The sequence below is a fragment of the Poecilia mexicana genome, unplaced genomic scaffold (genome assembly GCF_051168715.1).
Source record: "Poecilia mexicana isolate PSO_F unplaced genomic scaffold, ASM5116871v1 scaffold_15, whole genome shotgun sequence".
In the NCBI taxonomy this organism is placed as follows: Eukaryota; Metazoa; Chordata; class Actinopteri; order Cyprinodontiformes; family Poeciliidae; genus Poecilia; species Poecilia mexicana.
In genome coordinates this window covers 17,372,379-17,399,012 of record NW_028263384.1, presented here as the reverse complement: position 1 = coordinate 17,399,012, position 26,634 = coordinate 17,372,379, and the positions used below count along the sequence as shown (strand labels likewise).

The following is a 26,634-nucleotide window of genomic DNA, read 5'->3' as shown; positions in this document are numbered from 1 at the left end:
CTCTTAAGTAAATATATTTACTTATGAACCGCAGCTCCTCCTACATTTGAATCCAAGGATTTTTTGAAAGAATAGACATTTGAAAATAAAAATAAGAATGGTGGTGAATTTGCCCCACATACTAAAGTTGGTAAAAATAAACAAACAAAAAAACAAAAAAAAAAAATATATATATATATATATATATATATATATATATATATATATATATATATATATATATATATATATATATATATATATATATTTTTTTTTTTTTTTTTTATAGTGCATTTAAAGCTGAACAAAGTCAGTAAGACTTTAGCTAACAGTCTTACTGACTTTAGCTAACAGTCACAATATTATTAATTAAGAGTCAAAATTTTTTTCTTAGCTATTACACTAATTTATTCTATATATCAAAATGAAATTTAGAGTGTCTGAATTTTATTTATTAAAAAGATATAAAATGTAAAGGTTTGTATCTTATAATGCTGGCTTATTTACAAATAAATAAAAACTAGAGCATTACCATGAAGTTCTTCCCACTGATTGACTGTTTATACTTGATTTGATTGACAAGTGTTGGATTATCTTTCAAAGGAAAACAAAAGCCACAAAGGCGAACATGCGCTGTTGAGCCTCGCCTCATTCTGTATCAGTACAGAATTTGTTTTGCATTTTGGTCCATTGTAAAGTCTGTACACCGTCCAAAACAAGAAGCAGCACAGTGATATTTTCTCTCCCGAGATTCTATGTCTGAGTCTCCTAAAGCAAACTGTCTTTTCTTTCCTTTATAAAAGCTGCACAAATGGGCGTGCCTGCCCAGAATAATGTGTGTGAACACGGATTACTGTTTTGAGACTTTAATACTTTGTTTGACCTCTGGCGGATACTGGTAATCGTGGTGATCATAATGGTTGTGTCTGGCTCTCTTGTTGGGATTACGGAGGTGCAAAACATCTGCTGTACACTGGAGCAAACAAGTGAAGGGAAAGGGAGCTAGAAGGCTCGTCTATCATTTGTTTCAAGGAGGAATTGAGATAAAAGTCAAGGTGTGGAGAGAAATGTATTTTTTTTTTAAGACATGAGGGTAAGAGGGAAAGCATGGATCCACCTTGCCGCACACAGTCCCTCTCTGTGGGCCACACAAATACAAACACATGCAAGGCCATGCTTTGGCAAGAGCCCAAAAGCCCCGCAGCATCAATCTATGCTTCTTCTCACCTCGTTCTCTTTCTCTTATCCCCCACTCTTTACACTTTCCCATCTGACCAAAGATGTTGCTTTCTTGTCTTTTTAACTCAAACCATATAAATGTTTCCAAACTAATGACACTCATGTTTTGTCATCTGTTTGCTATTTTTATGATTTTTCTGTTGGTTTGTTTTTTGACCAAGGATTTGGTCTCTCATGCCGAGCAGCAGCACAACAGAGCTCCAGCTCATAACTTTACATCTCTTCACTTTTTCCTTTGCTGCTTTTTTATTTTGTGTTAGACTCTTTACTGAGTGGGTTGCATAAGCTGTAGCATCTCCACTGACAGGAAGACACCACTTTGCATCAAGTCTGAGCCAAGCAAAGAAACTTTTCGCTTTTCTGTCCACTCTTATCAGCTGATCTCACGTCACTCAGCTCTTTTTCGGTCCATTTTACTTCAGTTATGTCCACATAAGAAGAAGTCTCCAACAGAAAGAAAGGCTTAGGAATCATGAAATAAAAAAATAATAATTAAATACATTTCTGGGTGTTTTGATCAGTATTTTACAGAGACGATACACTTTTCTCAAAGAATAAAAAAAAAAATTGGTATTGTCTGCCATGGTCTGTGGAGTGGGATAATCAGAGAAAGGGGTTAAATGTTAACGTATGCTTTTGACACAGTTTTTTTTTTTTTTTTTTTTTTACTTTTATTTTCCATGTGTCCAAAAATGATCAAAGCACAATATTGGAGCCACTTTAATTTGCACAGCACCATGGATACAGACTTCTTTTGAAACCGTAGAACAGTTTGTTTTGTTTATTTGGATGTGTTGTTGTTTTATTCCACAGTTGGACAGTGAGATATTATTTTGGATCATTTCCAGCCCAAGGAGCTTTTCTCTGAAGGCAAACACTTTGTAAATGTGGTTGTTTATGTGTGCAACTACTTGTGAGCTTTTACCGTGCAGAGAGGAAGAAGGCAGTTAGCATTTAGTGGCAGCATACTGCCATTCTTTTAACAGCTCTCACACACCTCATTAACTCTCCTAATGAGTAAGTAATCAAACACATTCCACTTCTTTTTCCCCTATTTTTTGATGGAAGAATAGAATTAAGAAGTATTAAGAGCACTTGGCTAAAATAAACATCTTTTTATCGTGCAGTGGGAAAGCACTTATACACTTTCCGTACATGCTGCTTAGTCGTATGAAAAGTTGTCATCCATAGGGTCTAGGTTTACTGAAGACATTTCACTGAGTCTTTAAATCAAATTAAAATTTTGTCAATGCTTCCCTGTCTGGACCTCTAAGTACCAAGTTCAGTAGAGTGATGAAATAAGGGTGAAATGCTGTGCAAGTAGCACAAGGAAATCCTGTGTAAATGCAGATGAACTGTCAGGTTGTTTTAGAGTTTAAGTCAGCTACAGTTTTCCTGTTTTGAGTTTGAAATCAAATTGCATGACTTCACACAAACACTGAGCAAAACGGGAAAACCGTGCTCTATAAAATAAATTCACTTACTGACTAAAAAACAAACTAACAATGGGCGCTCTATAAAATAAATTCACTTACTGACCAAGAAACAAGCTAACAATGGGCCTCATTATTCCATAAATGGTTTCCAAAAGTATCCACTCCCTTTGTAGTTTTTTTCACATTTTGGAAATGTTACGAACTCATGCCTTAATTTTGTTGAATAGATCAACATGTTGCCTGCACATTTGCAAAGTAAAGTCTAAAAAGGGCAGTAGACATTTATTCTGATACCTTTATTTAAAATCTAGTGAACCCAATAGATTCAGAAATCACCTAATCAGTAAATAGGCCACACCTGAATATAATTCAAACTCAAGGTGAGTACAGCTTTCTTGTGAACTCTTCAGAGATTTGGTAAGGAATGGTGGTTGACAAATAAAAAAAACACGAAGAATAAGGGACACAGCAAATAGATCAGGAATAAAGATCATTTCTGGCTAACATGAAAAGCACTTAAACAGAAATCCTGCTTAAGTAATGGTGTTACACACTGAAGGCAGCATTATACTGTGGGGAGGATTTTCTTCAGTGGCAGTGAGCAAACTAGTTAGTCACTGAGAAGGAAAACCTTACATAGCCTGCAAAAGGCTTAGCAGCCTGGCAGTGGTTTAGCTTCCAGGACAATGACACTAAACATGCAGTCAGAGCTGTGATGGGATTGGTTTCAGATCAAAGCATAATAAATGTGTTTTAAAACAACAACAATCAGACTCCAGATATATATATATATATATATATATATATATATATATATATATATATATATATATATATATATATATATATATATATATATATATATATATATATATATATATATATATATATATATATACTTTTGCAGGGCACTGTATATGAAAGGGGCAATTGTTGGTGTTCATATGCAGTCATGTGTTTTGATATGCAATTGTAGTTCATGCAGCCCAAAGCCTTTAAACATTTAAACCAGAAAAAGCTGAGAGCGGGGTTACCACACAGCTGAAGCACCTATGGAACGACTAATGATTGCCTACGCAGAAAATGCTTTGCTAATCTCTTTAATCCACTTTTACGACTGATGTGAATATTATTATGGCACCATAGGCATTCTGGGGAATTATTATTATGTGTATTGAGACAGGAATTAGAGGTTAATGATGGGAATCAGACAGGAACCAGACATTACCTTCAGTGTGCAGCAAATCACCAGACCAGACGCCTTGAGCTACGTCTGATAACACTGCTAATTGTTCCAGGTCTTTGTTGTTGGGTTTGGTGTAAACAGTAGTCAGGTTTATTGTTGTGCACTGGTTAAATGATATCATCGTCGGAAGTTTCAGTCTTGAAAATGCGACTGGAGTATTTCAGCGCTGAAGCTCATTCACTCGAACACGTGTTCTACCCCCCGCCATTAGGGCAACAATGGGAATGAACTGTGAGCAAAACGCCAGGCTGCGTAATGAACTAACTGCCCACCTGCAAGGTATGCTGTGGAATGAGGTGAATTTATGTCGGATCCAGCGAAAAGGGTGGCGTAACTGCACTCACGTTTTGCTGTTCACACACTTGTAATCATAAACGACTCACAAGTATGCTGGGTACAGGACACCATTACTTACTCTGGATGGAGGAGCGGACTGGGACTCATTGCTTGGTAATGAGTGAATGCGGGGAGTACGAGGAAAGCGTTGCAAGGTGCTGATGGTTTCTGTGAGACTTTTCACCCTGAACAGAGCTGTGCAGGTTTTGTGACATCTGGGGGTGATGACCTCTGCTCCTGCTTCGATGTTTAACTTTGTGTGCTCCTGCAGTATTTCACAAAGCTATTGCCCTCAGGTTAGCTAACCGGACGCATGTAGACTTACATTTTTTGAGAAAATCTACATTGGCCAGAAGCTCAGACGGGGGAAAAAAAACATTTTTTTCTTTTTGCTTTTGCTCATTTTTTTAAAACTTGGCTGTTACAATGCAAAAGCTATAGACTTTTGTGGTCTTTGCTGTAAAATTGCAACATTTGATTAGGAGTCAGACTTTAGTTTCAGAGACCATAGTGACCAATATGCCTGTATGTGGTTAGTGTTCTCTTATAGTTGTGTCTGATTTCGAAGGGATAAGTGCTTCACTCAAAATCAGCTTTCTAACTAATCCGTAATGTCAGAAATCTCAAAGCCGACACACTGCTGGGGCTGTGCTTAGAAAATAACAGCTAAAGGATACCACAGAGTATGTAAAATACAGCACGATGGTCTCCCACAGAAATGTTCTGTTTGCCATTTTAAGAATGTGTAAATGCAGAAACGTTCTTTTGCTAAATTTAATTTTGCTCTGGCTTCTGTAGGAGGAGAAGCCGGTGTTGAATTCTTTAGAGACGCAGAGCAGACTGCAGAAACTAAACCAAGACCGCAATGATTCTGCTGTTTGATGTAACAGAAGGTATTAGGGGAAAACAAAAAAAAAAATAGGCAGGTATTCTGGCATGAAACATACAGAAATTTAATCATGGCTATATCCTTTATTTTGTTGTTGGTCAGACTTACATTTTTAAAGTGACCTCTTGCGACCTGAACTCCAAATCCAATCAAATAGCACCATAAATGGGAGTGTATGGATCACTCCTGCCAATCCTATTAGAGCGTACTAACAGGATTATGGGGTTTTAGTGTGCGGAGTCCACCCAAGAGCTTTCATTTTTTTACTACTTACACACATAGCATTGTATTCATATGATCAGAGCCTTCCTGTCCTGCCTTGCATCACGGCGTCTCATCCTTATCTCGTCTTCTCTCTCAGGATTCTTTCTCCATGTACCAACCATGGCATCTGGAGTTTCACCAGTGCTGAACTAGTTTGAGATTTTGTGAAGAAGTTTTCTTTTGGCCATTTAAATAACAGAAGCCTTCATGCAAACAAGAAAAATGGAGACTTCCTGGAGGTCATTGTCAATATTAACATCACTGAATCGGAAAACATGAGCACTAACAGTTATAAGCTTTCCCACAGCTTTGGTAGGCGACAGTAAGCATTGAACCAGAATGATTCAACTTTCATCATTGCCTTAGCAAAACCAAACAGCAAAGAAGAAAAGCTGAGCAATACTTTCCTAATCCAACGCTTTCCAGTAAGATAACTTGAACAGTTTTTGTATTTACCTGGCAAATCATAGAGGACTGCTTGAAAACAGAGTCAGTCATTGTGCAATAACTACACATGAACTAATTAAAAATTTGGTGGCCAATTTCTGATCTTTGATACTTTGATGACTCTAATATAAGAACATCGAAGAAACATTGTTATTTTTCCTAGGCTTCCTGTCACAGGGGAGATCATGCTACACGTGTCTGAGGACAGTTGCTTAAAAACTGTTACTATTTTAAAAGAGGCAAAATTACTACAACATTGAGAGTTGATATTTTAAAAGCAGCTGATTCTGTACAAAAGCTAAGTTCTCTTTACATTTAACCCATCTTATTAACTTCCTACTCATTAAAAACAGATCTGAGAAGAACAGAAATTTATTTTTGTGATGGTTTGCAATGGAATAATAATATTCTGTACATTGAGAATAAATAATTAGCACAGTCCTGTTGCATTCACATATTGAGCATTTTGGTCAACTGACTTTGTTCTATTTAAGTGCAAAAATTTATTTGTTGTATTTACAATAAAATATCTATATATTTTTTTTCTTAAATAACCATAATCTTTAATAATCCACATTCAAAATGGGGCCTAGTTTCAGTAATTTTCTTCCTAAATTTAAAACAGATTCCAGTTTAACTTTTGGTTCGTTTTTATAACTTGTGTGGTGCTATACATACAAAGCATTTCATTTACTAGGTACATCGCTCAGCTACGCTGCTGTGGCGGGGTTTAACTCCCCGCTGTGACTCCCATTGAAATAACGCCTGACTCACAGACAGCGGGGGCAGAATGTTATTGTGCCATAACGTCGTATCCTGTGGTGCTCATGAACAGTTAGTGGGAATTAACAAAGTTATATTTATAATAGTGGTATGGTGTGGTTACACAGATTCTGGGGCTGGGCTGTAGTTTCTCTGTGGGTGACCAGAAGTGCTGTTTTGGATCTGTGGGAGAACCTTTGTCGGGGCAGCAGCCTCTCCGACAGCATGGCAGTGTACATGTGTGAGACAGACAAAACGATCTTAAACACACATCGTCTTGAATTTTCATCTCTCTTCTTTTCTTTCTATATAATTCTTTTTCAAACGCTTGACTTCTACCTGATGTTAAAGACAAAAAAACCCCCCAAAAAACAGACCGACTAACTTGAAAAATATGGTTGGCTCTGTGTCCTGAAAAGTTCATCCTACTGGACCTTGAAAGAATCCCGCACAGGCCACTGCCCTGTTGTCTCTGTTTAGTCTGTGTGCAGGCAGACATTAAGCCTCAAACTACATCCAGCTCAAACATATCATAACATGGAGGAACAGTGAATAACACAACCACCATAAAATACCCCTCCGGTGTGAGCAGAGGTCTGCGTGCGGAGACCACACCGCGGGGTAGTTACGCACACGGTGGGGGAGAAAATGTTGCACTTAGCTCTCAGTGCCACACTGATGATGGAGTCAAAAGCTGGAGTGAGATTGTTGAGATTCCTGCTTAAAAACACACGAGAGGAACTTTCGCACAACAAGTTGTAAAAACATTGTAGCCTCATCCTGTTGGACCTCAGGAACCACATGAGGCAAACCTTTAATGTAGGTGTTAAATATACCTGTTTTTTTGTTTTTTTTCACAGCGATCTCAGTGAGAACTTCATCCAATCTATCCCCCGAAAAGCATTCAGAGGAGCTACAGACATCAAAAACCTGTGAGTACTAGATGTGTTTATTTCTTTTTAAATGAACAATTACTTTTGTATGTCCAACATACAAGTTAATTCACTGACTGAATAACCACACGGTCATTCATCAAAACAAAAGATTACATTTTAAGACACATGAGAAACATAATTTAGTTTCAAAAGCTTTTGTTGACTGCTAATATGCTGGACTTGCATCACTTTTTATGGGAGTATTTTTTTTTTTAACAAAGAGCTGGAAATGATATTGGTAGGAGGATTATGACAGATCACATAGGCTTACAACTTTTGAACAAACAGTTGCTGGGGGGAAAAGATATTTACAACTAAGGAGCACGGAAATTACAAAACTCCTAGTGTAACCCTAATGTAATATTAGTATATTCTAATATTAGTATTTCTAAAATTATTATTATTTGCTCAATGTCATACTATTGAGAAAACTTCAAATTCAGAGGTTCACATACATGTCCTTAGTGTTGGGTGTGTGTACTGCCTTGCTCTCACACACACACCTTTTTAGGTCTGCTCCTAAATTTTCTATCGGACTGACATCAGTGCCTTGTGTTGGTCTCTCCAAAACATTGATTTTCTTCTTAAACCTGGCTGATTTGGCGGTATGCTTAAAGTCACCATCAAATTAAAAGTCTTAATTGGTCAAAAGCTTTAACTTCCCTGTTGATGTCTTGAGAGTCCACATGTTTTTACCTCATGATGATGACGGTTTTGTGTAAATAGCAGCATTTCCTCCTGCAGCCAAACAACCACACAACATGATGCTGCCACACTCTTCCTTCAGAGTGTTCTCAGGCTTGGAAGCCAATCACTTTTTCCATCATATGTGACAACAGTTATTATGACTAATCCCTGTTTTGTTCCATCCGAACACAGGATATTTCGCCAAAAACTAAGGTTGTTTTCCATGAATGCATTTGCAAACTGTAATCTTATTTCATGTTGTTTGTTGAGTAATGGCTTCTTCTTCACTGAGTGGCCTTACGGCACATATATCAGTACAATAGTTATTGGATAATGATACACTCTTACCAATATCAGCCAGCTTCTCTCACATGGTCTTTTGCTTCTGATTTGGGTTTGATTAGCACAATTTATAACAAAAGATAATCATTTCATTTTCTTTAATATAAACCTTTTTTGTGAAAAAACAGGTCATGTGTCTTTCTATTCATATGCATGTACACACATGTAGTATTAATTTATACTACAGGTGTGTAGCATCCACTGAATGTTATCAAATATCTTTAAATTGTATAGCTGTTTTGCTAATGACTGAGATTAATCACCCTGCATGCACTGATTACTGAAAGATCTCGACAACCAGTGACGGTAAAGGACTGAATAAATCCATCAAATTAAATTACTAGTAAGTGAGCTGAAAATATGCGCTGCCCCGTTCACAACTCACTTAGTTTAATTGCAGAGAGTTAACATTTTATCTGGTCAGCCTAATGGCCTATCGAGAGAGGAAAGCATTGCCTGGTTGCTGGTGTGTGCATTCAGAGGACTAGGCCTCAGTGATTGAGTCCACTCACTGCCTCCCCAACGACGGCCGTGATTTACATCTTTGATGGGGTTTGTGCACAAACACAGGCGCTCACATGGATTTATGACTTGCGTCGATGTGGATAAACAGTCGTTGACGTTCATGTCTGCTCCGCTGGGGGATTGCATGAGCTGAGATGACCGAAGCTGTATTGATTAGCCATAGTGCATTAGAGCACAACTTACTGTATCAGTGATTACAAGTACTCTGTGGGGAGATGTAAAGATTGTGTCTCTTCTGTGTTTCTCCACCACAGGCAGCTGGATAAAAACCACATCAGCTGCGTCGAGGATGGAGCCTTCAGAGCTCTGAGAGGCCTGGAAGTACTGTAAGTCCCCAATCTGATGCTATTTGCCTAGCTTAACGCTGCCTTATCCTATTAAAGCACTTAGTTGAATTAAGACATTTTTGTGTCTTGCTAATTACCGCGACTAATACGTATGGCACAGGCCTCGCATAATATTCCAAAATGCCCCCTGCGGGCTTTATAAAGGGGGTTTGTGGCATAAAGCTCCATTTAGTCACAGCTGACAGCAGGGTTCTGCTTCATCACATTAACACCCAGTAACCCACCCACTGCCCCACCTCCACCAACCGGCCCATCCAGCCCCGAGCATGCCATCTGACGAGCGGGGGGGCTCCTCTTATCGGCATGTTCAAAGGACACACCCAGGTTAGCCGTCCGCGCTGATCTTCAACATCTAGTTAATCATCTCCTTTAAAACAAAGTGTAATTACAAGCCTCTGTTGGGGATCTCCTTCTTGAACAATGCGGACCAACAGCGTAAAGGGGGGACAACCGCGCTGATGTTGAAAGACAGCTGTTTGGGATTAAGAAGTTGTAAAAGAAGAAGAAATGCAGAAAGCTGCTTGCACGCCTTAATTAAAGTATTGATAGTGTTCTGATGACGGTGTAAAAGGTCAGAGAGGGTCATTGAGATGGATTTGTGTCGGGGGAGGGGTGGGAGAACAGCGGGTGTTGACAGGAGGAGAAGGTTGAAAAATAGCAAAAGGTTATTAGGCAGATTGAAATGACCCGATTCTCTCTCTGCAGCTGATGCCCCAGGTTCTATAGAGATGTGTGTTGTGCTTGTGTGTGTGCATGCTACCTTTATAACGCTTGTGATCAGACTCGTAAGAGCGTGTGCATATTTGCATGCATGGCTGCATGTGTGTGTGTGTGTGGGAGGTGCAAGGGCTTCCCATCTGTGTGAAATGAGGTGGTATATTCCCAGTGGGACCCAGAAAGACAAAAAAAAAAAAGCGGAGAAGACATAGATCTAATGAGATGTAAAAGAGAAAGCTTGTCTTCACAACTCTACCGACAATCGAACTGTTTTGCCCCTTCCTTTCCGCAGAACGCTGAACAACAACAACATCAGCAGCATTCCTGTCTCCAGCTTCAACCACATGCCCAAACTCCGAACTTTGTAAGTCGCAAATGTCCCACTTTGAATGATCTCTTTCTTTTTTTAGGAATTATTTAAGCTATAATTACAATCTACACGTCTACATCCAGACAAAGAAGAGAAAATCAGAATGTAATCTCTGTGGGGGTTGACAGCTCTGTCATTCCAAGCAGTGCTCTCTGCCAAAACCACTGAACGGCACAGAATAATGAGTTTAGCAAAGCCAGGAGCCATTATGTGATTCATGTCAAGACAAAAACGGGTCTGGACAGACACAAATAGCTCATTGTGTGCCGCGATTACCAAATCTGAAATTATGTTTGAATTAAGACAATTATTCCTATCCGTGACTCTGCTGCCCTTGCGGTGACGTTGTGGTCTGCTTCACTCCCAGTGGGGTAACATTGTAGGGATTTCTGTTTCTGCACACGTGGGTTCACGAGTTAGCCTTCGCACACCACCACATCGCAGCGATAGTTATTGTGGAGAGGCGCTGCTTTGGAAGAATGCAGTGTTTGGAGCGCTGGATTTAGAAATGTCGCCTTTTTTAGAATGGGCCATTTATAATTGTCCGCATAGCATATCATTTAGTGTGTTTGCCCCACAGCGACTGGAAGTGATGACTTGTGGAAAAGAACGGACGCATTTTATGCTATTTCCATCTTCTGCCAGCGATGAAAAATGTTAACTGATTGTAATTTTCATTGTTTTTTTTTTTGTTTTGTTTTGTTTTGTTTTTTGTATTACAGCCGACTTCACTCCAACAACTTAAACTGCGATTGTCACCTGGCCTGGCTGTCCCAGTGGCTCAGGCAGAGGCCTACGATCGGCCTGTTCACCCAGTGTGCTTCACCCCCAGAACTCAGAGGACTCAACGTGGCAGAGGTCCAGAAACACGAATTCACATGTTCAGGTAAGACAGCGAAGTTTTATTCTTCACCTGTGGATTTATTTTTGAAATAAAAAAAAAGCCTAATGAAATAGACTGAAATGTTTTGATTGTAGAGCGACAAATATGAAAAAATATCACCGGCTATGAATGTTTTTGCAACGCACCTTATTATAAAGGCTTAAAAGTGTAATCGTATTGTTTTGATCGCTACTGTCTTTCATCTTCACACACAAATGTATGTATGGTCCGACTGCAAACCGATTGAGACACGATGCTGCACATGGACAGAAAGAGTAAGCAAGGAGAGAGCTAATCAGAGAGGAAGCCAAGGGATCCATGGTAACTCTGCAGGAGCCTCAGATATTGAGGGTCCATTGATGGGGCGACTGTTAGTCTGGTGTTTTTGGACGAGTTGGAAGAAAAAAAACATTGTTAAAGATCCTAATTTGCAGTTTGCTACAACCATGTAGGAGACACTGAAATTACGCGGAGGAAGGTGCTCGGGCATGATGGGAGTTTTGGTATCACTGCTCATACCTCTGCTCGTTACCCTGACCATTCCAACCACATGTTAAAGTTTTTAATGTTTTCCAGTCTTACTGAAGCTGAGCTGCATTTTGGACACCAACTATCGTTTTCCTTTGTTTTCGCATTTATGCCCTGCTTTATGTTGCTCCGTCACATAAAAAGCCCTTTTGACTGAATTTAAGTTTGTAGTTGTGAAGTGAAAAAGGGATAAAAATACTTTCTCTGAGGATTATTGTATTTAATTGAAAGTAAAGTAAGTTCATCAGCCTCTCATGTGACTCGTGTGTACTTCAGATTATTCATGACAAAACAGTGTCTTAAAATAGCGTCTGTTTTCTATTTACCTCCTCTGCCCTGTGTTTTTATGCCAGTGTGTATTCACCTGGCAGCCACCTGACAGTCGCTCAGCACAGCTCTCTGCTAGTCTAGGTTTCTGCACCCCACCGAGCTGGCAGCGGTGTTAGGAAAATGCCCACACAGCTGGAGCCCAGACTGCCCACACTCATTGGCTCTCCCTTTTTATTTTTTTTTTCTGGCCACTCAAAGATTTATTGAATGATTTACAGTTTGGGACTTGCGTGGCTCCGTAGTCTTTGCATCCTCCTTGCAATGTGAAAGAGATCATGCGCACGTAGAGGCGCCGTGATGTGATTTTGCTTTATCATATCTGAACAATTGCAAAACACCATGAGAACCTCCACTCCCCACTCGGCCTTCTCATTTGTAACGCCAGCTGCAAGGGGTCTGCATGAGCGTGTGTTTGCGGGGGAGTGTACCCCTGAGTGTGTGTGTGTGTGTGTGTGTGTGTTCCTGTCTCTCCATGGGTTGTGATTTTTACGCAGTCATACAGCGTGACAACACAGATCATTAACTATTCATCGTCCAGGGAAAGAGACTCAAAGCGTGGGAGTGTAACCATTCCAGATAGAAAAGTTGGAACTTGAAAATTGTTGGTTTATAGTGGGATGCAGATACAGATACAGAAAGTTCAAGTTTTACATAATGGGCAGCTGCACTTCATATACGCACATACAGGTGGTCGATCATCCTAGGATGAAATATTTTCTTTGAGCTTTATCTTCAAATCTAGACAAAGCACATAGTTCAATACATTGTGATATACCAGTGCAACATTATGCATCTTTGCAGATAAATACTCAGCCAAACACATGCTTTCATTCTTTTATTTTATTCATATTTTTTTTCCCCAAATTGTGACCAGAAGTTGAACTCCCACTGACGGACTCATTAGAGACCGACTCGCTGGCACACACTTTGTATTTTTTATTTTTTTTGCAACAGGATGTGTTTGTGCGTGTCTTTAGTCGGAGCTGTGACCAGTCGAGGCCACCTGCGGGGGATTTGGGGCAGGGTGGCGCCATGTAACAAGGAAAAGAGGAAAATGAGGGAGAGGAGAGGCATGAGGTGGGAGAATGAAAATGTGGGTGTGCTGCTTTATTCATTGATGTAAAAAAAAAAAAAAGAAATGATGAAATCCTCCCGCAGTCGGAGCAACGTAATCCACCCTCTGTTTCTGTGCTGGAGAGCATCACTGCCTAGTAAATTCACATTGACAGCAATGTGTAGTGTGCCATTTAAAAGTTTAGGAAAAATATTAGACCTGGTGAATAAAAATCAGTAATCTATACAATCCTGTTAAAGTTTGCAGCACAAATGCTTAAATCATGAGGGGATTGCACTGAGCGTCTCTGGCAGATTTGAGCATTATTGTAATATTTATGGCGACTGTGGGAGCAGATTTTCAAAGCACTAAATCAAGGTGAGAAATCGGGTTTAAAAATAAAACCTGCAGTAAAAACATCTCGGAGGTAGACTGACGTTTATAGGAGCTCATTAACTTTGTGGGATCAAGTGCAGTTATCCTTGCTCTCCTGCTGCTGACCAAAAAATATTTTATGTAACTAGAGATGCATCACTCAGAATTTTTTGACCATTTTCCAATCTGTGCTTTTATATTATATATTGCAATATTTGAACAGCCAATTCTAATTTTAGCTTAATCCAGTTCCTTTTGAGAGCCCAAACATTTAAAAGACTAAATTACCGCACCCTAACAAACTGCTTTTTTTTTTAAGATGAGAAGTCATTATTTGCAGAGAATTTAACAATGTTACCGTCACAAAGTTGTTGGAGATTGGTTCAGTGCAGCTCTATGACGTGAATCTTAACCAAAGGCGCTCTGCTGGATTGAGATCTTTCAACCATGTAGGTCATAAGCATACAGTATGCTCACTATCAGGCTGAGGAACCAATTAGAGAATATTTTGAGCTTTGTGACATTATTCTTTTGGAAGGAGCCATCCAGATGTGGTCACACTTGCATGGACATGGTAAGCACCAGTACTCAGGTAAGCCCTGGTGCTAAAACGATGTTTAATTTGTAATAAAAGACCGAAAGTGTGCAGAAACAATATCCTGCCACATGCTTGTAGTCAGGATGGATCCATGCTTACATGATGTTTTCACCCATTTCTGACTCAAAACATCAGTTAAGGTTTTCCACAGTCTGTTATTGTCCAATCTTGTGTGAGTTGCTGCTTCTTTTTCCTGTTCTCACCCGACAAAAGCAGCAACTTGTGTGGTCTTCTGCTGCAGTCTGTCTGCTTCAAGCTTTGAATCGTTGCGTGTTCAGAAATTATATTCTGCACCTCTTGGTTTTCATGAGTGGCTCTAGCTACGTTTGTCTTTCTGTTTCCCATTCTCCTCTGGTCTCTAACATCAGTAGAGCATTTTCATCCTCATCAGTTTCTCTTTTTTAGACCTGAGAGATGAGATTGTTGTGTGTGGAAAAAACCCGGCACATCAACAGTTTCTTACGCACTCAGACCGACCTCTTTGGCGTAGGTGTAGGTTCATGACTACGTCCCACCAGATTTGTCAGGCAGCAGTCACTGTGAAACTGGGCTTTGCTATTTTAAAACAGCAACCAGAAATGAAAAGCTCATGTTAACTCAAGGCTATATGACAGAAAATGGATGGCTGTTGCTCCAAGGTAATAATAAAAGAAATAAAAATGTTATGTTTGAATTGAGCAGTTGGTAATAAATCATCCCAAGGTTCTTCTGAAGGAAATGGAGAAGAAATGACCCGCTAAAAAAGGGTGAGACGAAACAGATGGTAAGAAGCAAGTGATAATATTTGAAAATGATGGGGAAAATGAGGCATAGTAGGTTAAATGTATAGACTCCTGTGCAAATGGATGAAAGGTGAGAAGGTGCTCTAGGAGAGAGATGGGAAACTGGGCTGCTAAACGGAGTGAGGAAGGAAATGATGGGAAGGGAACCTAGATGGTAAGAAAAAAAACCGACTGATTAAAAATAGAGAAAACAGGACATGGATAGAGGGGAAAGAATGAAATAATGTGGAAACGGCAGTAAGAAAATCAGGGAGGAGCGAACATGAAACGGTCTCGGCTCTGGTATACCTGTCAGTGAGCTGTCATTGTCAAGGCTGCTCCAGCTGTGCTCTGCACTCTCCCTGATCCCAGGCCTGTCAGATATGCCATGTTAGATAAGAAAGGAGGTTTTCCTCTGCCCGACACCCGATCCTAGATCTGTCAAACCTTTGCCATCCCAGATCACGCATCCTCAGATCACATCTTTCTCTGTTGATTCACAGTCTAGAGATGCTTTTTTCCCCCCTCCCACCTGATTCACTTGTCTGGCAGTTGTTAGGATTTACCTGATGGATGATGTCCAGTGGGGGGAGGGTGTCTATGAGTACTTTCATGGGATTTTATAATGTTTCTATGTTTGGAGAGCAAATTTTTTGGCCTTTCTTGTTTTCTTTCACTGACTTTTGACATATTTCACCAGTTATCATCTGTAAATCCCTCATTCCTTTTGCTCTCAGCAACACTTTCCAGCACCAGCCGAGTGATAGATACGAAGCAAATTAAATATTCATGGTCTGAAACTCAGATTAGTAATGCTGTCTAAATTAGGCCATTTAAGAGTCTGTTTTATTTATTTTATCTGGGTTAGACTTTTATGCTCACATTCGGGCGAACTCACAGCGGAAAACGACACGCTGGCAACGCAGACTGCCGTTCTTCACCGCACCGCTGACATTGCTGTAGCTATTTGAACAGGTATCTGGAGACGGCGTGATGAGCTGTGTGCTCTGTATGCAAATGAAAAAGTTGAAGTGTTTTTGAACACATGGAAGTTGGTGGGGGTTGTGAAAAAGCTGAATGTGCAGATCGGCTTCGGTTCCTCGCGGAGGAGAAGACAGACTCTCGAGAAAGATTTTGAGACGAGATCAGTGGATATTATTGGGAGGCCTCCGCTTGTCACTCCGTCTTCACACTTCTTTGATATATAACCTAGTTTCTTTCCCACTGATTCAGTAGGATTTTGCCACTTTGAAATGAAGTCAAATATAGCATGTTTCATTTGCTTTTGCCCGTGTCAGGGAGTGGTTGAAATGTGCATTTGCATATTTGCAATTCAGCTAGAAGAGAGCACAAAAAGCTGAAGGCAAGAAAACATGGCAAGCTTGGAAAAAAATGTTGGAGTAAAAAGTGTTTATATTATCCTATAACAGTAGATTTCATTCTGTAAGTCTATTATTTTTACCATTCTCATTTAAAATAACATACTCAGATAGGAGAGAAATCTTCTTTGGTCACAATTTTATAGTAATATATATATATATATATATATAAAAAAAACTAAATGTACAGTGCCTTACATACATTTATATTTTCATATTTTTTTTATATAATTTACATCCATGAACTGAACTGGATTTCTCTGGTATTTTCTGTGATAGACCAACAAAAAACAGTGCATGATTGTAAAAGTAAAACAAACAGCTTTGAAAACTTTTTTGTTTATAAGTGTGGCATGTGTTTGCATTCAACTCTCCTGGAAGAACACTTCAGAGAACCCACTTTGATTGCAATCACAGCTGAAGGTCTTTCTGTGGACCAAAATGCCACATTACTCTTAGAAAAACAGTTGAACTGATTGTGAACATCAGTTCTCAAGTCTTTGGACTGATTCACAACTGGTTTAAGGATTTCAGGAGGTGAAATCCTTAAACCAAATTCTGCAGCCTCTTCCAGGATTCCTTTTTTTTTTTAAATCAAGCTCTAACCAGCCATGCTAAAGAATCTCATTCCCTCATCATGATACTGAGTTTGCCATATTTTACTGTGAGCATGTGTCACACAGTGTTTGCAAAGAATCAGAAAGCTGATCTCAATTGACCAAAGTATCTTACTCCTTGCTATGTCCTCCACTTCTGGAAATTTTTTGAAAGGTCTACTTATGATTTATGAATATCACTAAAAAAAAACAGAAAAAGATTTTGCTGCCTTTTAAACTTGCTTCCATTTAACTCCCTTTTCCTGTTCTTCGTCTACAGGTCATCAGGAGTCTTCCAGCCTGCAGCCGTGCATCACTGGGGGAGGCTCCTGTCCTGCCATGTGCACCTGCAGCAACAACATCGTGGACTGCAGAGGGAAAGGTCTAACTGCTATTCCAGCCAATCTGCCTGACAGCATGTCGGAAATGTGAGCAAAGTGTCTGTTTTTGTTGATATCCTCAAACAATGCGACCAAATTTGCACACTGTGTTACGATCACACAAAGTTTACCAAAGCAAAGAAAACTCGGTTCTCTGATAATCTGCATTGTTTTACACACCTCTGGTATTTGTGAATGTTTCGCTTTTCAGCATGTTGACAGGACATCTGTCTCGTGTGTGGACAGACAGAGATATTCACTCAGAAACTCTAGACTGAGACCACATGCTCTTATCAGCTCAGAATGCTGTGAACCGCATGCGAGCCCTTTGCTAACATCCCTCCTTCAGTTTATCAGTCCTCCGACATCTGTCTGGGCATTAACTCTTCACGGCCCACATGCTGCAGTGTAATTCCCAGGAATGCATGACTAAACTTTTAAAATAAGTCATTTTACTCCCTTTATCAGAGACTTCATGCCACTGGCATTGTGGAAGTCTCCCACAACCCTGTGATTTAGCTTTTTAACACTACGCCCAGTGTTAAAAAGCTAAAGGACGAATCCGGCCAGCATGTTGCATGTTCTTCTGAGGAGCAGTTTCTAGGTCTCTTCTTCCCCATGAGGGTGTGTTTATAAATACTCAGCTAGTGTGAAAGTCACTGATCCCATGTTCCCCAATAACCCTGACCCATTTCTACTGCACTGGTGTGCTAAATTTGATCATTTAGATTAAATGTTCACAGCTCTCTTGGTTCCCATGCTAAAAGGCAGTCCACCTATGCCTCACCACTATATTTATTGGGTTATAAGGGTATAAAGTCTGTATTTTGATTCCCAGGATCACATGAAATTGGCTTCAACCTTCATAATGTTCCACAAGCCACAAAACATAAAAATCCCAGATGCAGTTTTTCCATGGTTTTGGTCTTCTCAAGTACAATAAAAGATTTATTTACTTATCCTTGTACTTTTTTTTTTTTCCTATTTAGTCAGGTTAAATCCCCCAAAATTTCATGTATTTTGTTGGATTTGTATGCAACGGACCAACAAACCTACTAAGACAAAGCCGTTCACCTCTAATGGCAGGCCAGGCAAAGACAAGCAGGTCATTAATCAGAATGGTAATCAAAGGAAAATACAACTGAACTGTCGGGCCTTCGTGCAAAACGCCATGAAGAAAGCGTGTTGACAGTGAAACATCTTGGTGGAAGCGTCATAATGAAGGGTTGCTTTTCTTCAGCAGGGCCAGGGAATCTGGTCAGACTTGATGGGAAACTGGAGACAGCTAAGCAACGAGGAATCCTGAAAAATAATTTTAAAAAAAAGCTAGTTAGAGGCTACAAACATCTTGAGAACACCTTCACACTCTTGATGGTAGAGAGACAAACCACAAATACAGTTTTGTCGTAGAAAAAAAATGTAAAAGATCTTTCCACTTCACATGTTCATCATGTTAATGCTTTTACAAGAAACTGTGTACCAGTGTGTGCTGTGAGCTCAGTGACCAGTGAGCATCTCTAATGGGAGAACAGGGAGACAGCTGAAAGATGAATTTATCATGCATGCGTTTTATAGACGGTGGGCGCTCTCTGCACAGCAGATGAGCGCTGGCATTTTAAAACTTTCCCAACCCTTCGCATGTAATTGGTACTTAAATCTGCCCTGCGTATAAACCTTGCAGTGTTCTGATTTATGTTTTCAAGACAAGCACATACATCATGTGCATTCCTTCTGTCCTGTCCATCAGAACTGATGGAGTCAGAATTCCCAGGACACTTTTTTTTTTTACTTTACTTTCTCCTCTGTGGATTTCTCTATCTTTTCAGCTGTTTTCCCCATCCGGCCCAATCGTTAAGGACAAGTTTACGGAGCTGCATTCACAGTAAAAGTGAATTAAAATGGAAAGTGTGAGGGTGGTCAGGGGGGTTCGGTTCAGTAACTCGGTGCAGCAGGTTTGATCTGTGCTTGAAGTTCATTATAAAATCAGCTTCAGTTACAGCCTGGCAGGTTGCTGCATATTGAGGCTGGCCTAATGCCTTGTTAATGAGCCTCTCACAAAATCGCGTACACACAAAAGACGCGTGCATGCTGCTCTCATTATGTATAAATCTAAGAAATTGCGATCACTCCCCACCCCGCCACCTCCACCCTAATGAGTGTTGCGTTTATGGCTCTGAGGTTTCTAGCTGCTTTCTGTATTCTTTTTCTCGTGAAACGAGATCTGGTAAGCCTAAACACCACCACAGCGGATTATTATGCATCATAGTCTCTGTTTGCTCTGACAAGCTCTGCCATAAAACTTTCCCTCTGCCTTTTATCTGCGCTGCTGTGGTCCTGCATTTATTTCTGACTCCTGCACACACTAGTTGAATACCCGGAGGCGTAATGTGTTTCCCTATAATGAAAACCCTGCTCAGTTCCTGATGAAAAGGATGAAGAGCATTGATTGGATTGACACAAACACCAACTCGCAGGCAGTCACACACGTGTTCAGGCTGACAAATTGGACGGGAACCATTGATTTTCCTTCTGCTGGCGACTCTGGGAGATTGTTCCTTGTTTTCCCCTTTAACGAATGGAAAAAAAAAAAGAAAAGGCGCTTCTTTGTCGATTGCAAGGATTTGGTCGCTTGCTCACATCGATCAGCAAAGAGCAACAATGGGAAAGCTAGAACCTTGAGTCAGGGTGTTGCGACTCAAATGGATTCAGCGTTCTCTGTGTTAACACGCCCAGAATACCACGGGATGGAGGGACAAACGTACACCGACACGGAAACGTGTTTGTGCATAGTGCCAGACTGGTTTGGACCAGTTAGACAGACCGGTTGATGAGAGAAGGCGCTAAAGCCACTTGGTCCAGCACGCTGCCGCATGGGGAGGGCAGAGGAACCACAGTGCTGTCACTCCACTCATACTGGGACAGCCAGACAAAAACAGAACGGGGGATCATGTCCACCGCAGGAATCTGTGGTCTCGAGTCGCCGTCATCCGAGGAATGCCAATTGCGCTCCCATATCACTCCATAGACGAGGAACGCTCATTTGAAGGGGGGGAAGAATCCTGATTGAAAAATGTTGGAAGCTCAGAACTGCTAAATGACTGTGGCCAGAGTCTAACAAAACATTTACCCCCCCGTGAGTAGACATAAACAAAACACAATCCAAGAGGCCCGAGAGGCATGCAGTTAAATCTGAAATGACTAATTAAATCATGGGGAAACGCTTCTGTGCCAAGACGTTGAACACTGAAGGAGCTGGTGGTTGAATCTGCTTCCAAACGTACAGAAGATTTGAGAATATTTCCCATTTTTCTGTGGCGACAAATAGCAGCCTAAAGATGTTTAGATGCCTCCGCGGCCGTGGGGCCACCGCAGCCCGTCCAGGCCCATGTGCTGCTGGTCTGCAGCCAGTTCCCCCTGCAGGAAGGCGCAGAGCTAGAACAAGCCAGACAGGCCTGCAGCTGGCTTCCTCTGGGCCCTTCTAAGCCCCAGTAAGGACAGTTTTAAAAGCTGTGAACTGACCTGCAGATAAACAGCCCTCTGCCAGCTTCAGCAGAGATTTGTTCTGGGTGGGGGCTGAGTTGGGTCCTGAGCAGCAGCCCGAAACAACACATGTATGCCCATGCTAATGGGGTTTAGGAGATTCTGTTTCTGGGGGACCATCTGACGCTGATTAGAGCCTGTTGCCGCTCTGTTCTAAATGGCCAAACGTGTGTTTGTCTGTGTATTAATTTTGAGCTCTGACAGGAGTTTTATGGTGAGCTTTGTCAAATCCTGTCAGTGTCAACTTCTCCTGGGCTCACACAGGGGAAAAAAAAAAAAAAAAAAAAGTAAACTCAAAGAGGTAATATTTTACCCCACTCAGCGGACACTTTGCAAACACCCAGGGGATAGCAGCGGCGTTCACATGGACAAGTGAGATCATTATTGATTTCATGAGCTCATACGAGCTGGAAACTGTAAATGTTAAATCAGGGAGAAATACGTCTTATAGCTGAAGGCCTTAACACCCTCACGAAAAGCAAGATTGAGCCTTTTCCCCTCCAGTCCTTTTCCACATCACTTTAGTGTTGAGAATGTTTATTGGTTCTGTGGGTGTTATGACTCCAGTGTGCCTGGACCTATTACAACTGCGAAATAGATCTCCGTTAATATAATCAGCCCAATCACCAGGGGTCAGAGGTGATTACTCAGCTCTGTTGCCATGGAAAATGCTGTTGTTTAGTTAGCTAATTGTGTCACCTCTCTTCTCTCCTCCCTCCCAGACGTCTGGAGCAGAATGGGATCAAGTCTGTTCCTCCTGGAACCTTCTCTCCCTACAAGAAACTGCGCAGGATGTAAGTACAGCAGAACATTCCCCTCAGGGCTAAGTAATACAGATGGGAACAAAACTCTGGTGGCTGGAAAAAGAAGCAACAATTGGCAATCCTCTCCTCCTGTTTCCAAGGACCATGCTATCTGTCTATTTTGTCTGCAGCTTGAGAATGTGGTGCCGTTCTCAGGCTTTGGGTGGCGCTAGCTTCAGTCGTACATGTTCATAATAGCAGGTCTCGTTTTTCATCCCTGCCTGCTGGTATTCCCCTGGCTAGCATCGTGTCCACTCTGTCTGTTCCCGGCTGGAGGGATGATGAGGGGATGAAGGGAGAGCTGGAAGGAGGGCTGAAACCTCTCGCTCTCTCTGGGAGTGAACAAGTTGGTGGTTGAGCCAGCTGTTCAGTCACCTTGCCAGCAAACGCCAGCCAGCCAGCCAGCCAGCAAGCAAGCCAAACCTCCAACACCATGAGGTCTGACTTACATACCAGCAGGAAGATGGAGGAAGAGGAAGGTCAAGGAGTTTCTCTGCCTATTTTTAAAGATTCTTCATGATTTTACAGCTCAACTCCGGGGACGGAGACAGGATGAGATCAGGTGAATTAAGTCCAACAGACAGTCTGCAATGACTCAAATTTTATTGTAGGTGCAGGGAAATGTTAAAGGAAAGTTTTTGCAGTTCAAACTGAAAAGGGATTATGGTGAACATTTAAGTTGATAGTATTTTAGCTATGCCCTAAAGGAGACAAACCGAACATCCTCGACACTTTATGTTGCTGAAGTATTTATTCTCATTAAACTTTTTCCAATTTTCTGAGCTTACCTGACACATGAGGGCTGAACAGTTTTGCACGTCACACTTTTCATACTTTTATTTGCAAAAAAAAAAAAAAAAAAAGTAACACTTCATTTGAAAGGGGTGAATAAGACTGACATGACACTGTCATAAACACATGTTGTGGTGGCCATTTATGTAATGTTTGCAACTTGTAATTTCTACTAATTTAGTTTTCTATTTTGGGGAGTTTAGAATTTATTTAAGTTAAGTTTAGATCCACAATCTGTAGTTAATTTGTATATTTGAATTGATTATGTTGGTAATTGGTTAGACCCTCCCATTAATTTAAGTAATTAAAACACACCGGGTGCTGAGTGCAGCGATTGTTTGGCAAATGTTTGGTGTGTGGATGGGAGGTTTTGTAAATGATTTTTTTGATCACTTTCATTTTCACTTTTCACTTTTTGTACTTGAAACGTCATATTAAGTGTACTTTCATTTTTGACTAAGTTGTAGGACATTTTTGGTAATTATTTTGTCGCTATTTTTTACAAGAAATAAAGAATATATTTTTTCAAACAAATTAAATCGGAAGTGCGTTCAAATCAAAAACCACCTGTTAACACCCACGGCCTTGGTTGGAATATAGTTTTTTGGAGACGAGAAGGCCGCGACACATGTCATGAACATGAATAAGTCTTCATGAATATTTATATAAAGCGTCATTTGGTAAATTATGACACTTTTAATACAAATTTGACATAATTCAAAATATCTTTGTTATGACAACTTGACATTAACCAAGAAATCATTATTGATATAAATTTGTTATAAAAGTATTATTGATTGCACTTTAAAAATTAGGTAACTTTATGTTATTAAAGGTAAAGTTTGAACAGTAATGATTTCCTGGTTAATGTCAAGTTGTCATAACAAAGACATTTTGAATAATGTCAACTTTGTATTAAAAGTGTCATAATTTACCGAATGACGCTTTACGACAACAGTCATAAATATTCATGAAGGCTTATTGATGTTCATGACAGGTGTTATGTCATGTTTATGAAAGTGTCATTACAGTCTTATTCACCCCCCTTCAAATAAAGTGTTACCAAAAAAAATGTTGAAAACCATATAACCTTTCCCATTCACATCACAATTCTACACAAGTCTACTATTTCATTCATTTGTCTACAATGTATAAGCTTTAATAAAATCTCTCATTAAGTTTGCGGTTGCAACAAGACAAGAGGGGGGTGGGGGGGAATGAAACATTCCTTGGGTTTCTATTTGCAGTTTTTGCAGGAAGATTTCATTGCGTCCTACATACTGGAAGGGTTGAATCACGTTTAAAATGTCACTAAGGAAAAAACACTGCTGTTTTCTGCTAAATTCAGTTCCCCTTGACAAGGATAGTTATATGTTTTAAGAAACTGGACACGGCGAAAGAATTGCAATTGAGATTGCGTCATGAGTTTCCGAGCATCAGAGATAGTTGGAAAGAACACTTAATACGTACCAAAAAAAAATCTTCCCAAAGGGTTTGTAGTTAGAATGTAAATATTTTTTTTAAACTTAATGAAACCTGAACCAGAGTTTATCAGAAATGGTGTTATCCATCTGTTCTGTTAAACAAACCTGCTACTACTGTTAGACCTGCTGATTCTGTATTGCACATTGAATGTCTACATGTCTGTGTTGATCCACCTGGCCATGTGCACTTACTTACTGGTTGTGTCCAACTCCAACAGTGTGTAGACAGTAACTGTGCATCAAAATGTGGGAAAGCAATCCTACATTAATCATTTAATTAAAGGGTTAATTCATGAGTTTTATGTGCATTTTCATTCCTTAGTTGCAGCCTCAGCTAACCTTCGCACCAGTAAAGCCACCCGTGCACATTTTCTTCCACCTTGCCTCAGTTTGAATGACCTACACATGAACCACTCCTTTACACAGGGATGCTAAAACAGCCCTCACACGCCGACATATACACAAACACTACAGTGTCTGAGTTTACAGACGCACACCGTTGCATATGTTGGCCCCCGAACTTCGACTTCATTTCCAGGAAACCTCAGCACTTGCAAAAAGACAAATGGCTCCTTATTTAGCTGTTACCCCCCCAAAATGAGGAAATATCCCCCCTCCTCACCACATGATGATTTTCCTTCAAAGGTATCAAGTCGGCTGGAGTTGCATCTACATACTCCATTAAGTCCCTTTCTCCATATGTCTTTCTCCCTTTCTCTCCCCCTGTTCTTCATTTACTTTTGCATTTACTCACACAGACAGGCGCACATTGGTACAGAGGCTTAGTGGTTATCCTGTGGGGAGAGGCCTGTGGATCCTATTAAAATTGGTGATGTTCCGAGGCAGTCTACTGTATCTTGTTTTGGATTTCAGCCCTCAGCCAACACATTCTTACACATTGCAGTGAAGGAGTTGCTTGTTAGGCCACAAATAATCCAAGTAAATGTTAAGATTAACTGCAAGGTTCTGTTTATAAATAGTGCTATGAAGTGGACTGGCACCTATGTTCATCCAGTTTACACTTCAGTATCTGGCAGCCTTCCTATGTGGGTAAAATCTTGTCAATCGCTCCTCAGTTCTACGTCTGAAACTCTGTTGTTCTTCTACGCAGAGACCTGAGCAACAACCAGATCTCAGAGATAGCTCCTGATGCCTTCCAGGGCCTGCGCTCTCTCAACTCCCTGTAAGTTGTCCAACGCTCAGTTGGAGCATAAAAATCTGCTTGATTGTAGTTTACTGTGTCTAAATCGCTTGCCACAAATCCTCAGCGTGCTGTATGGAAATAAGATCACCGACCTGCCGAAGGGTGTGTTTGACGGCCTCTACTCTCTGCAACTGCTGTAAGTCGAACTCTTGCGCACTTTGCTGATACTCTCCAGACGTACTGACTACCAGGAATGACTTTCAAATAAACTTTGCTTGGATTTTTCCAGGTACATTCAGAGACATTTTGACAAGCTGCCTCCCTCTCTCTTTTTTTTTTCCACTTATTCCCTCTCCCTTTTTTAGGCTGCTGAATGCCAATAAGATTCATTGCGTTCGTGCCAATGCCTTCCAGGATCTGCAAAATCTCTCCCTGCTATCGCTGTACGATAACAAGATCCAAACCCTTGCCAAGGGCACCTTCACTTCACTTCGAGCTATTCAAACCCTGTGAGTCAAACACACAAACAGATTTACTCACTCTGACACATGCTCAGCCCTTTACTATAAAACATGAGGCAACGCAGGAGTCGTTTACTTGGTGGAGTGTGCACCGACACAGAAATTGAATTACAAAGTGTAAAGTGAAAAAGATTTATTTTCTTAGCATGCACATGCTGCAACCTGGATATCAACAATCTAATATATCATGCCTTTCAACTCCCCATGAACTTCTTTAGTTTGTCATGTTACAAACCACAACTTAAAATGGACTTCATTGGGTTTTTGTGCAATTCATCCACACAAAGTAAATTATCATAAAGACGAAGGGGAAAAAAGGAAACCTGATGTTAAAATGTTTTTCTGTTTACAAAAGAAAATAGAAAACTGCGTATTTTGATACACGTTTGGACATAAAGTTCTGCACACGTAGATCCTAAAACATTTTCCCCAATTCGTCTTTAGAAAATAGCTCAAACTCATGTGTGAACAGCAGTTTTCAAGTCAAGTTTCAATACAGTTTATGTCTGTACTTTGGCTGGATCATTCTAGGACATTAAGTTGTTTCAATCTAAACCTTTCCAGCTTTGGCTGACTGTTTAGGACTGTTGCCCTGCTGGAAGGTGAACTTCTGCCCCAGGCCCAAATCTTTATCTGCCTTAAACAGATTTGTTTCAGGTTTTCCTCTGTATCGTAACTCAGACCAACTTCTCTGTTCATAAGAAACCGTACTTTGCTCTGTGAGCTGTTCAAAGCTCGGGATATTGTTTTATAACCTAACTTTGGGCCTCTGCCTAACTTTATCTTTGATCTGTCTGCTGTGTTCCTTGGTCTTCATGAAGCTGTTTTCTCAATAATGTTCTCTAAGAAACCTCTGAGGCCTTCACAGAACATCTGTATTTATAATAATATTGAATTACACCAAGGCAGACTACTTTCTAAAAGACTTCTGAATGGAATTGGTAG

The 26,634-nt window shown here is 40.4% G+C and overlaps 1 protein-coding gene across 1 annotated transcript in view; it reads left to right on the top strand.

Annotated features, from left to right (window-relative positions):
* The window catches only part of slit1a (slit homolog 1a (Drosophila)), a 95,761-nt gene that overhangs the window by 45,095 nt on the left and 24,032 nt on the right, over positions 1-26,634 (top strand). The window contains exons 5-13 of the mRNA XM_088013182.1: positions 7,459-7,530; positions 9,342-9,413; positions 10,444-10,515; positions 11,244-11,407; positions 17,306-17,453; positions 21,668-21,739; positions 25,136-25,207; positions 25,293-25,364; positions 25,534-25,677. Coding sequence (XP_087869308.1) covers positions 7,459-7,530; positions 9,342-9,413; positions 10,444-10,515; positions 11,244-11,407; positions 17,306-17,453; positions 21,668-21,739; positions 25,136-25,207; positions 25,293-25,364; positions 25,534-25,677 — 888 coding nt within the window. The remainder of the gene's footprint in view (positions 1-7,458; positions 7,531-9,341; positions 9,414-10,443; positions 10,516-11,243; positions 11,408-17,305; positions 17,454-21,667; positions 21,740-25,135; positions 25,208-25,292; positions 25,365-25,533; positions 25,678-26,634) is intronic.